Source organism: Bubalus kerabau, chromosome 11 (assembly GCF_029407905.1).
Source record: "Bubalus kerabau isolate K-KA32 ecotype Philippines breed swamp buffalo chromosome 11, PCC_UOA_SB_1v2, whole genome shotgun sequence".
Taxonomy (NCBI): domain Eukaryota; kingdom Metazoa; phylum Chordata; class Mammalia; order Artiodactyla; family Bovidae; genus Bubalus; species Bubalus kerabau.
Window position 1 is genome coordinate 90,731,617 of NC_073634.1, and position 12,108 is coordinate 90,743,724.

At 42.1% G+C, this 12,108-nt stretch overlaps 1 protein-coding gene across 4 annotated transcripts in view; it reads right to left on the bottom strand.

The window, feature by feature from the left end:
- Window positions 1–7,044: 7,044 nt before the first annotated feature.
- The window catches only part of CPSF3 (cleavage and polyadenylation specific factor 3), a 33,467-nt gene continuing 28,403 nt past the window's right edge, over window positions 7,045–12,108 (bottom strand). For all 4 annotated transcript variants that reach the window (XM_055540982.1, XM_055540983.1, XM_055540985.1 and 1 more), the window contains 4 exons: window positions 11,362–11,449; window positions 10,351–10,420; window positions 9,204–9,300; window positions 7,045–7,230 (listed from right to left, as the gene is read on the bottom strand). In XM_055540982.1, coding sequence (XP_055396957.1) covers window positions 7,129–7,230; window positions 9,204–9,300; window positions 10,351–10,420; window positions 11,362–11,449 — 357 coding nt within the window. In that variant the 3' untranslated portion in view covers window positions 7,045–7,128. The remainder of the gene's footprint in view (window positions 7,231–9,203; window positions 9,301–10,350; window positions 10,421–11,361; window positions 11,450–12,108) is intronic.

Below are 12,108 nucleotides of genomic sequence, written 5' to 3' on the forward strand. Positions count from 1 at the left end.
CCAGGCTGGACACCTGGGCGGGGCGAGCTGCCCGGGATGGGGCGGGCAGGAGGAGGAGGCGCCTGCGCAGTCCGAAGCCTTCGCTAGCCGGTCTTTCAGTTCAGTTCAGTCGCTCAGTCCTGTCCGACTCTTTGTGACCCCATGAATCGCAGCACGCCAGGCCTCCCTGTCCATCACCAACTCCCGGAGTCTACCCAAAACCATGTCCATCGAGTCGGTGATGCCATCCAGCCATCACATCCTCTGTCGTCCCCTTCTCCTCCTGCCTCCAATCCTTCCCAGCATTAGGGTCTTTTCCAATGAGTCAGCTCTTTGCATGAGATGGCCAAAGTATTGGAGTTTCAGCTTCAACATCAGTCCTTCCAATTAACACCCAGGACTGACCTCCTTTAGGATGGACTAGTTGGATCTTCTTGCAGTCCAAGGGACTCACAAGAGTCTTCTCCAACACCACAATTCAAAAGCATCAATTCTTCGGCGCTCAGCTTTCTTCACAGTCCAACTCTCACATCCATACATGACCACAGGAAAAACCATAGCCTTGACTAGACGGACCTTTGTTGGCAAAGTAATGTCTCTGCTTTTGAATATGCTAAGTTGGTCATAACTTACCTTCCAAGGAGTAAGCGTCTTTTAATTTCATGGCTGCAGTCACCATCTGCAGTGATTTTGGAGCCCCCAAAAATAAAGTCTGACACCGTTTCCACTGATTCCCCGTCTATTTGCCATAAAGTGATGGGACCAGATGCCATGAACTTAGTTTTCTGAATGTTGAGCTTTAAGCCAACTTTTTCACTTTCCTCCTTCACTTTCATCAAGAGGCTTTTTAGTTCCTCTTCACTCTCTGCCGTAAGGGTGGTGTCATCTGCGTATCTGAGGTTATTGATATTTCTCCCGGCAATCTTGATTCCAGCTTGTGCTTCTTCCAGCCCAGCGTTTCTCATGATGTACTCTGCATAGAAGTTAAATAAGCAGGGTGACAGTATACAGCCTTGACATACTCCTTTTGCTATTTGGAGCCAGTCTGTTGTTCCATGTCCAGTTCTAACTGTTGCTTCCTGACCTGCATATAGGTTTCTCAAGAGGCAGGTCAGGTGGTCTGGTATTCTCATCTCTTTCAGAATTTTTCAGTTTATTGTGATCCACACAGCAAAAGGCTTTGGCAGAATCAATAAAGCAGATGTTTTTCTGAAACTCTCTTGCTTTTTCGATGATCCAGAGGATGTTGGCAATTTGATCTCTGATTCTTCTGCCTTTTCTAAAACCAGCTTGAACATCTGGAAGTTCACGGTTCATGTATTGCTGAAGCCTGGCTTGGAGAATTTTGAGCTAGTAAAAAATTACTTTACTAAATTACTTTACTAGTGTGTGAGATGAGTGCAATTGTGCGGTAGTTTGAGCATTCTTTGGCACTGACTTTCTTTGGGATTGGAATGAAAACTGACCTTTTCCAGTCCTGTGGCCACTGCTGAGCTTTCCAAATTTGCTGGTATATCGAGTGCAGCACTTTCACAGCATCATCTTTCAGGATTTGAAATAGCTCAACTGGAATCCCATCACCTCCACAGCAGGTCTTTGCTGGTTGGCTGTTCTTCCTGGATGGTCCCTTAGGGGCTCCAGGAACGGGGTTCCTTTGGAGATCAAGTGAAAGTCTCTCAGTTGTGTCCGACTCTTTGTGACCCCAAGGACTATACAGCCCATGGAATTCTCCAGGCCAGAATACTAGAGTGGGTAGCCTTTCGCTTCTCCTGGGGAATCTTCCTAAACCAGGGATCAAACCCAGGTCTCCTGCAGGCGGATGCTTTACCAGCTGAGCTGCTAGTTGGACCCTTTGGAGGTCACTTTAAAACATGCACTAGCTGTCGCTTCTTGGAGAGCTCATTTTTGTCAGTTTACAAAAGCTCAGCCTCCTGCAATTCATTAGCTTTTTATTCCATTACCCGAGCCATTAGATGTGGGGCGTGCATGGCGACCCTGTCGTCTAGAAGCCCACCGACTCTCCGAGACAGATGAGGTGAGGCTGCATCCGCCCGCCCTTTGGCCAGTATCAAATGTCAGCTCTGCATGTGGCAGACAACCCCGAAAGAGAGATGTGGCGCTGCCATCAGATCCAACATCTACCCCGTGAAGGTGGGTTCAGATGTTTGAGCAAATGGCAAGTCATTTGAAGAACTAACGAATGGTATAGCAAGGACTTCCAAGGGATTCATTCATCACAGCTATCCCTTGTTAATTAAATTAGGCATCCAACCTTTTGACCTCAGTTTTAAAAAAAAGTTAAGACATTTGCTAAAGATAATACAGCAGACTACACAGGAAGGACTCCGGTGGGATTTTGCAGTAAGGGATAGAGGTAGGTAGGCTTCAGCTCAGTTCAGTCACTCAGTCGTGTCTGACTCTTTGCTACCCGTGGACTGCAGCACGCCAGGCCTCCCTATCCATCACCAACTCCTGGAGCTTACTAAAACTGATGTCCATCGAGTCAGTGATGCCATCCAACCATTTCATCCTCTGTCGGCCCCTTCTCTACCTGCCTTCAATCTTTCCCAGCATCATGGTCTTTTCTAGTGAGTCAGTTCTTCCCATCAGGTGGCCAAAGTACTGGAGTTTCAGTTTCAACATCAGTCCTTCCAATCAATATTCAGAAATAATTTCCTTTAGCATTGACATTTTAGGAATCAGTGAACTAAAATGGGCTAGAATGGGTGAATTTCTTGCAGTCCAAGGGACTCTCTCAAGAGACTCTCCAACACCACAGTTCAAAAGCATCAGGCCTTCGGCACTCAGCTTTCTTTATAGTCCAACTCTCACATCCATACATGACTACTGGAAAAACCATAGCTTTGACGAGACAGACCTTTGTTGGCAAAGTAATGTCTCTGCTTTTGAATATGCTGTCTACATTGGTCATAACTTTTCTTCCAAGGAACAAGCGTCTTTTAATTTCATGGCTGCAGTCACTATCTGCAGTGATTTTGGAGCCCCCAAAAAGAAAGTCTCTGTTTCCATTGTTTCTTCATCCATTTGCCATGAAGTGATTGGACTGATACCATGATCTTAGTTTTCTGAATGTTAGCTTTAAGCCAACTCCTCTTTCACTTTCATCAAGAGGCTCATTAGTTCTTCACTTTCTGCCATAAGGGTGGTGTCATCTGCATATCTGAGGTTATTGGTATTTCTCCTGGCAATCTTGATTCCAGCTTGTGCTTCATCCTGCCCGGCATTTTGCATGATATATTCTGCATGTAAGTTAAATAAGCATGGTGACAATATACAGCCTTGAAGTACTCCTTTTCCTATTTGGAACCAGTCTGTTGTTCCATGTCCAGTTCTAACTGTTGCTTCTTGACCTGCATACAAGTTTCTCAGGAGGCAGGTCAGGTGGTCTGGTATTCCCATCTCTTGAAGAATTTTCGTTTGTTGTGAGCCACACAAAGGCTTTGGCATAGTCAATAAAGCAGAAGTAGATGTTTTTCTGGAACTCTCTTGCTTTTCTGATGATCCAACGGATGTTGATGATTTAATTTCTGGTTCCTCTGCCTTTTCTAAATCCAGCGTGAACAATTGGAAGTTCATTGTTCATGTACTGTTGAAGCCTGGCTTGGAGAATTTTGAGCATTACTTTGCTGGCATTTAAGATGAGTACAATTGTGCATTAGTTTGAATATTTTTTGGCATTGCCTTTCTTTGGGATTGGAATGAAAACTGACCTTTTCCAGTCCTGTGGCCAGTGCTGAGTTTTCCAACCTTGCTGGCATATTGAGTTCAGCACTTTCACAGCATCATTTTTAAGGATTTGAAATAGATCAACTGAAATTTCATCACCTCCACTAGCTTTGTTCGTAGTGATGCTTCCTAAGGCCCACTTGACTTCACATTCCAGGATGTCTGGCTCTAGGTGAGTGATCACACCACAGTGGTTATCTGGGTCACAAAGATCTTTTTTGTACAGTTCTTCTGTGTATTCTTGCCACCTCTTCTTAATATCTTCTGCTTCTGTTAGGTCCATACCATTTCTGTCCTTTATTGTGCCCATCTTTGCATGGAATGTTCCCTTGGTATCTCTAATTTTCTTGCAGAGATCTCTAGTCTTTCCATTCTATTGTTTTCTTCTATTTCTTTGCACTGATCTCTGAGGGAGGATTTTTCTCTCTCCTTGCTATTCTTTAGAACTCTGCATTCAAATGGGTATATCTTTCCTTTTCTCCTTTGCCTTTCACTTCTTTTCTCAGCTATTTGTAAGCCCTTGTGGGACAACCATTATGCCTTTTGCATTTATTTTCTTGGAGATGGTCTTGACCACTGTGTCCTGTACAATGTCATGAACCTCCGTCCACAGTTCTTCAGGCACTCTATCAGATCTAATCCCTTGAATCTATTTGTCACTTCCACTGTATAATCGTTAAGGGATTTGATTTAGGTCATACCTGAATAATCTAGTGGTTTTTCCTACTGTCTTCAATTTAAGTCTGAATTTGGCAATAAGGAGTTCATGATCTGACTCACAGTCAGCTCCTGGTCTTGTTCTTGCTGACTGTATAGAGCCTCTCCATGTTTGGCTGCAAAGAATATAATCAATCTGATTTCGGTGTTGACCATCTGGTGATGTCCATGTGTAGAGTCTTCTCTTGTGTTGTTGGAAGAGAGTGTTTGCTATGACTAGTGTGTTCTCTTGGCAAAACTGTTAGCCTTTGCCCTGCTTCATTCTGTACTCCAAGGCCAAATCTGTCTGTTACTCCAGGTATCTCTTGACTTCCTACTTTTCCATTTCAGTTCCCTATAATGAAAAGGACATCTTTTTTGGTGTTAGTTCTAGAAGGTCTTGTTAGGTCTTCATAGAACCGTTAAACTTCAGATTCTTCAGCATTATTGTTCAAGGCACAGACTTGGATTACTGTGATATTGAATGGTTTGTCTTGGAAACAGAGATCATTCTGTCATTTTTGAGATTGCATCCAAGTACTGCATTTCAGACTCTTCTGTTGACTACGATGGTTACTCCATTTCTTCTAAAGGATTCTTGCCCACAATAGTAGATATAATGGTTATCTGAGTTAAATTCACCCATTCCAGTCCATTTTAGTTCAGTGATTCCTAAAATGTCAATGTTCACTCTTGCCATCTGCTGTTTGACCACTTCCAATTTACCTTGATTCATGGATCTAACTAAACTCTGGATATAAGAAAGAAGAGTAGGGGTCTGTAGCCAAGGAGCAGGGGGAGGGGTCAGATGAATGTGAAACCACGAGGAGGGAGGATAAATCTCCCTGACCTGGTTCCCACTGAGGGCAGGGTAGGGTGATATCAGGATGAGGAGTCCGAGTGGCTATTCTGGGTGAGTAGATCAAGAGTGAAGAATTTTTGCTAAACTGACTCAGCAGGATTCTTGCTTAAACTGATCTAAAGGGGCCAAGGGTAGGACCCACGGTGGGGGATTAGAAGACAGAGGAGCCTGGCACATGTTTGCTCAAAGGAGAGTCCTGGTTACCTCAGTCACTGCCATGAAGTTTGACAGCTATGACTGAAGTGAGCCAGAAGGATGTCCCGAAAGAACTGAGCTTAAGGGGGAGACCAGCAGGGAAGTCATGTGTGTTAGAAACATTGCCATTTGCGTGGCTTGGACGTGGAGTGTAGGGGGAGTGGTTGAAGCTGGAGAGGCAGGCAGGGACCCTGTCTTCAGGTTGGGAGTGCTTGGCTTCAATTAGTATCATCTGAGAGCTTTAAGAGTGTGCTGATGAAGTGGCATCACTGCAGACCACTAACTACACTGCAGATGGTGGGATGTGGCATCAGCACATTGTCACAGCTTCTCACGTGATTCCAACATGTGGCCAGGGTTGAGAACCCTCTGTGAGGCCAAGTTAAGGTTTGGACTTCACCCTAATTAAGGCGAAGAAGCCCTGCAGGATTTCCAGCAGGGGTGGCTTGAGGGCAGGTCTGTTATTTTAGGAATCAGTCATAGGGAGAGGAGAAGGAAGACCGTGGCAGGAACCAGATGGGAGAAAATGACCTGGAGTTAGAGCCACAGTCCAGATTCAAGAGCAGCTTAACATCCTTAACTGAAATTGGTACCTTAGGGGGAGGGACTGGGAAACAGGACTTGCTTTTTTTGCTGCATATAACCTGGGTTGTAAAAATAACACAAGTGTGTATTAACTTAAAAATGGTTTTAAATGTATCTCAACAAAATCCTAAATGACACTTATAAAAGGTGACCCTGAGACCTCTGGTTTGGGCCAAAGTAGAGTACTTTATAGAAATAGATGTATTTTGTTTCAAGCAAAAATTCAGATTCAGGCACTGACGTGTGTATCACCAAAGCACAGGGCAGAACTAAACAGTGCCTCGATGAGTGGAGGCTTTAGCCTGACAGTGAGTGTAACAGCTCTGCAGCTGGGCTGGGACTTGAGGAGCTGGCCCCGGTCGGTGCTCATTCTCATTCAGAGGGAGCAATCAGGCCCTTTCCCTGAGAAAGCAGCCCCGGGCTGAGCCCTCCACACATGGCACTCAACACTCCTGTGTCCAGTTACTGCAAGTCTAAATTACTTGTACTTGAGGAAACTGGACTGCTGATTACTTTACGCATAAAACAATTCGACAACATATGACCCTTGAACCTGAGTCATAAAAATTCTATTTTGAATATCTCTGAATTGAATTATACAAAGAAAATAATATTGAATCTCAAGTCCTAATTTTATAAACTATAAATTAAGGAATTTGGTAAGAATATTGGGAAGAAATAGAAAGGGGGCTTAAAACTTTTAAGTGATAATCTCTAATTAGCAATTCAAATTAAGAGGATATAAATGGAAACTCAAACCATCACACATTACCTTTCCTTAAAAGGGACATAAGACATTCCGACCCTGCTGCCAGGAGCAGATCTGAAGTTCCTGAAGGAGCTGCATACATGCCTAGAAGTAGAATCAGTAACAGCAGTTTATTCAGCAGTGTGAGAATAATGGACAAATTTGGTGGTGATTTAGCAGTATTCAAGGTGCTGGGATAAAGGCCAGTTGCCATCGAAAGTGGACAGGCTACCCCAGAGAAATGAATGTATTTTATTTAAGCAACAGAAGTAGAGTCAGGCATTACAAAAGGCTGAATGTCAACAGACAGAGGCTGTCAGTGGACGGGTGTGAGGGCCTCGTACAGTCTCTGGGCTGCCAATTCCACCATTTCTCGGAGGGACTCGTCATCTTCACTGCCTTCTTCACATTCTACAGTCTGAAAGCGAGAGCACAGACATGCCTTTTAACGCAAGTGTCTAGAATTATTATATGCAAGGTAAACTAATGCTCTTTAAAAACAACTGGTTCCCAAGGGGGTGTGGCCTTGATTATTAAAAGCCAGAATGGCTGCACTGCACACCTGTGCGCCTGCACCTGGATGCAGAGATTCCCAATGGCATGATGACTGGGTCTAACGAGAGGCTAACTTGGGAGGAATAAAAGAATAAAAGGAAAGCTGAGAGAACTGTTTACTTCATAAGCCTGTGTTTTGATCCAGCAAATGATACTCCAAGGAATTTAGTCTATGCGACACAAATTACTGAAACACTGAGCAAACCATAGATGTGGTCATCTACTCAACATCTGGTATTAAATTTGATCTATATTCACTCATCATCTCCTGTGCCTGCGTGCTCAGTCACGTCCAACTCTTTGTGAGTCCATGGACTGTATCCTGCAGGCTCCTCTGTCCATGGGATTTCCTGGGCAAGAATAGTGGAGTGGGTTGCCGTTTCCTCCTCCAGGGGATCTTCCCGACCCAGGGGAAACCACGTTTCCTGCACTGGCAGGTGGATTCTTTACCACTGTACCATCTGGGAAGCCCAGTCATCTCCCAATTACTTCTTAACTACAAAGTACTATACTGTTTAAAAGAATTTTTGTCATACAATAAATATCCCTCATGTAAAAATTTAGCAATGAAAACACCCTTAATTCTATGACCTACTGATAACTACTTTTAACCTTTCAGTATATAATCTTCTAGACTTCTGGCTATACACATATTCCTTTAAAACAAAAATGGGATAATTCATCATACTTGCTATTTTATAACTTTCCCCTCCCACTCAATAATGTAAATGGGTGACTTTGCACATTAATAAATCATTCCTAGTGGCTGTACATATAGTATCATCATAAGGGTATAACACACATATTATTTTTTCAGTTGTTTTATTTATTAGATCCTACTCTTGGAAATGTAGGTCTCTTGCAGTTTTTCTATGTTATAATCAATGCTAAAATAGACATCCTTTTATAGATACTTTTGTTCACTTGCCTAATTATCTTCTTTGGTTAAATCCAGGAAGTGGAATTGTGGATAAAAGTATTTATTTTTTGAAGACTTTCAATGCAGATCACCAAACCACCCTGCAGAAAGAATGCGCCACCCAACTTCTAGCCTCTTCCTTGTCCAAAATAGCTCTGGAAGTCACTGTTCCCCTCTTCTTTCACTGTCACTGGGTCATAGCACCCTTTTTAATTCGTGCCAATATAAGCACAGAAACAGTGACGTCTCATGCTTTAAATGTGTATTTCCTTTAATTATTAGTGGATCTGATTTGAACGTTTGTTTCATAGGTTTACTAGCTCTCAATATTTCTTCTCTAGGTTCTTAGCTTTTTTTCCCTTCTTATTGAGGTAAAATAAATCTAGTGTTTTCTCAAAACATCTAAATAGTCAAAGTATATACAGAAGAAATACCAAAGGTGTTATTTGTTTAGAACTGTTTTAATCTTCAAAAACAACTCCACAAGGAGGATGTACTTATTCATTTCTGCCTGTGACATAATCCTGAAAGATCTGCTGGGTGTGGTGGGAGGTGGTCCTACACTCTCGAAGCCCATTGTTTGGAAAAATCACTTGGATCTTGCTACCTACAGAAGAGCAACTTCTCTGAAAAATCTGGAGTCAACTGGATGCCACACTAGAGAAATGCTGAGGTTAAGGCACATTATTCAAATAGAAAACAGCGGAATGATAAAGACAAGGGAAATGTGTGCTACGCAGCAACGTGCAAAAAATGCTTATGACAAAAGAGAAATAAAAAGGACACAAAACTTGTAACACAAACATAATTTTTTAAATGTAGGAAAAAACTGGAAGGAAATGCCAAAATGTAAGAGATTTTTGCTTTCACTTTTTTCCCCCAAATGTCTTGAAATGTGGAAATGAACAGCTACATACCCGTGTCTCCAAATTTATGTTAGCAGTTTTTCCATCCACTGTGACACTAAGAATAGAACCATCTTTTACACTAACACAGTCTTCTCCAAATATGTCCCTTAAAATAAACAAAGATGTGCTATTAGTGGAAAATGCTTTACAAATATGTAGAGTACAGTTTTATATATTTGGGGGAAAATAATATTGGAAATAGCCTATAGTTGTGAAGTGGAATACTTATACCTATCCCCCAAAAGCTAAAGTGTCAGTTGCTCAGTCGTGTCTGACTCTGTTGTGACCACATGGACTATAGCCCGCCAGGCTCCTCTGTCCATGGAATACTCCAGGCAAGAATACTTGAGTGAGTTGCCATTTCCTACTCCAGGGGATCTTCCCCATCCAGGGATCAAACCCAGGTCTCATGCATTGCAGGCAGAGTCTTTACTGTCAGCCACAGCATTTATCCCCATCTACCCCTGAGATTTATTTACTTTCATATATTTTATTAATTTTACAAGACAGGTGAAATACACAGCTATCATTTATTAAGAATGCTCCATTCAGCAGGCACTGTGTTAGGTACTTTATATACAGTATCTTAATCTGTACATATTTTGGTAAGGGGGCTTCCCTGGTGGCTCAGCTGGTAAAGAATCCGCCTGCAATGCAGGAGACCTGGGTTTGATCCCTGGGTTGGGAAGATCCCCTGGAGAAGGGAAAGGCTACCCACTCCAGTGTTCTGGCCTGGAGAATTCCATGCACTGTATAGTCCATGGGGTCTCAAAGAGTCGGACACGACTGAGCAACTTTCACTTTCACTTCATTTTGGTAAGGAGCCCCTTCCAGACAGGAGGGAAACAAGACACCGATTTACTTAAAGCCCCAAGGCTATGAAGCGCTGGAGTAGTCTTCAAATCCAAGCACCCCAGTCCACTGGCTCTCTGGGCCTTTAGATCAATTCCAAAGGCCTCCTGTGAGTTACACTCAGCAGTGGCTGGGGTATTTAGTTGGAAAGAAGCAGTTCAAGGCACTTTACTGATAGAAAACAGTCACCCAGACCAGTTCGGTGGCCTCGTCTGAGCCTCACAGCCAGGCAGCGATGGCACTGGCACTGAGCCCCTCCCTCCTGCGTCACTACCCGGCTGAGCAGGAATCACGCAGCACTTACTGGAGCATGATCTCCAGCCTCTTGCTGTAAACGTGCATTTCTAATTTTTTAGAAACCTTCTGTACTGCACCTGGGGAAAAAAAGGAATGGTAGGTTCAATGTCCATATTCCTGGTTAGGATAATTTCCAAATCAACAATCAGAAGATAGTTGCTGAGAAACCAAAATGGTTAATTGGAATCCTTTAAGTGACAAATGTACATAGAGCATCTATTTGTGGAGGGAAATTGAGAAAAATGTGTAGCTTTCTTATGTGTCCTCAGAGTGGGGGGACTCAAAATAAATGGCAGATAGGGCTGAACATGCATGCTGGTACAGATACAGCTGCTGTTTCCAGACCTAGACTGAGGTGTCATCAGGTCAAGAAACAAAACAGGAGCAAATGCTATCAATGAAGAATAACAGTGTTTCACAGAAGGTGCTTCTAGAATGGAGCTGGCATGTGAGGCTTCCTGGAATATTTCAAGCACAGCTTCCTCCCCAGGAACACAAAGGCACACCGTACACGTGTACCTTAACATGTGTTATACTGAATTATGTGTAAAATAGAATCAAACTATAAAGAAATGATACAAAGATATTTTCATGGGCATTTTCTTTGATTAAAAAATGCTCCATAGCAAAGAAAACAAAATTACTGCAAAACTGCCCCCAATGGAAATTCCATTTTGTTAACAAGTTTTACTAGACATGAATATAGCAGCATATTTTCATATTAGAAATGTTGGCTCAACTCAGCAATATTCTGAAATTTCTGATTGTTTTTAAGAGGACTATTACTAAAGAGATTTTCATCTTCCTGTTAATTGCAACCACATTTTTACAGCACGAATGGAGAATCAGGATAAAAAGTAAGTAAAATATTAGTAATATACACTGTTATTCATATATCTTGAATTATAGGAATGAAATAATAAAGAGATTTCAAGTTCTTGAGGACTGTTTTATGCTTTTTATTTCACAGAACCATGGGATAAATGAAAGAATTGAAAAAAATGAAGTAATTCTGTACCTTTCCTTATTTTTGGGTTTGACTGAACTTCTAATATCACGGTTGTGACTGTATCTGCATACATATCATTGGAAGGATTTGCCAACCACTGCAAGGAAAGAGGCAGAGTTAGTGGGGTCCAGCCCAGCCATGCTCACAAACTGTAATCACCAGCACCCATCCACAGACTATACGTGGGGGACTACTGCTTCTAGCATTTCACTGAAATCAACTGACTCATTATTTACTGAAATTAACTAATAATGTTGACTTCTCTAATTTTTTTTTAAACAACAGTAAAATGTTTTATACCAAGTAGGTGCTTTGTGGTGAGTGTCTTATACGCATCCTCTCATTTAACTCACATCTTCATCATAAAGGAATAAATTGACTCAAAAGTAATTTGTGTAAGATAACATAAACAGTAATTAATTGCTAGTTTTGGGATTCAAACTTAAATTGCTAGTCTCTATATTTTAGTAGCACAGCCAGTTTCATCTTTAAAGATTTACTCTGTCTCTCATATGAAGCCTAAGGTCCTCTGTCACTGTCCTATGCCCAGTGCTCTAGAAGAGTCTTCCCTGTCTGCCAGGTTAGGTGAGGTCCCCACCCCGCCTCTTATCATTCTCTCTCCAAAGAGTACTTTTATAAGCAATAAGAGTCACTTGAAGATCTACCTTGAAGATCTTCTTTGGCATGTTAATTCTAGGAAATAAAAAAATGCAATCTCTTAATAGTATTTAGTAGCAAGAGCTAAATTAATGTCTC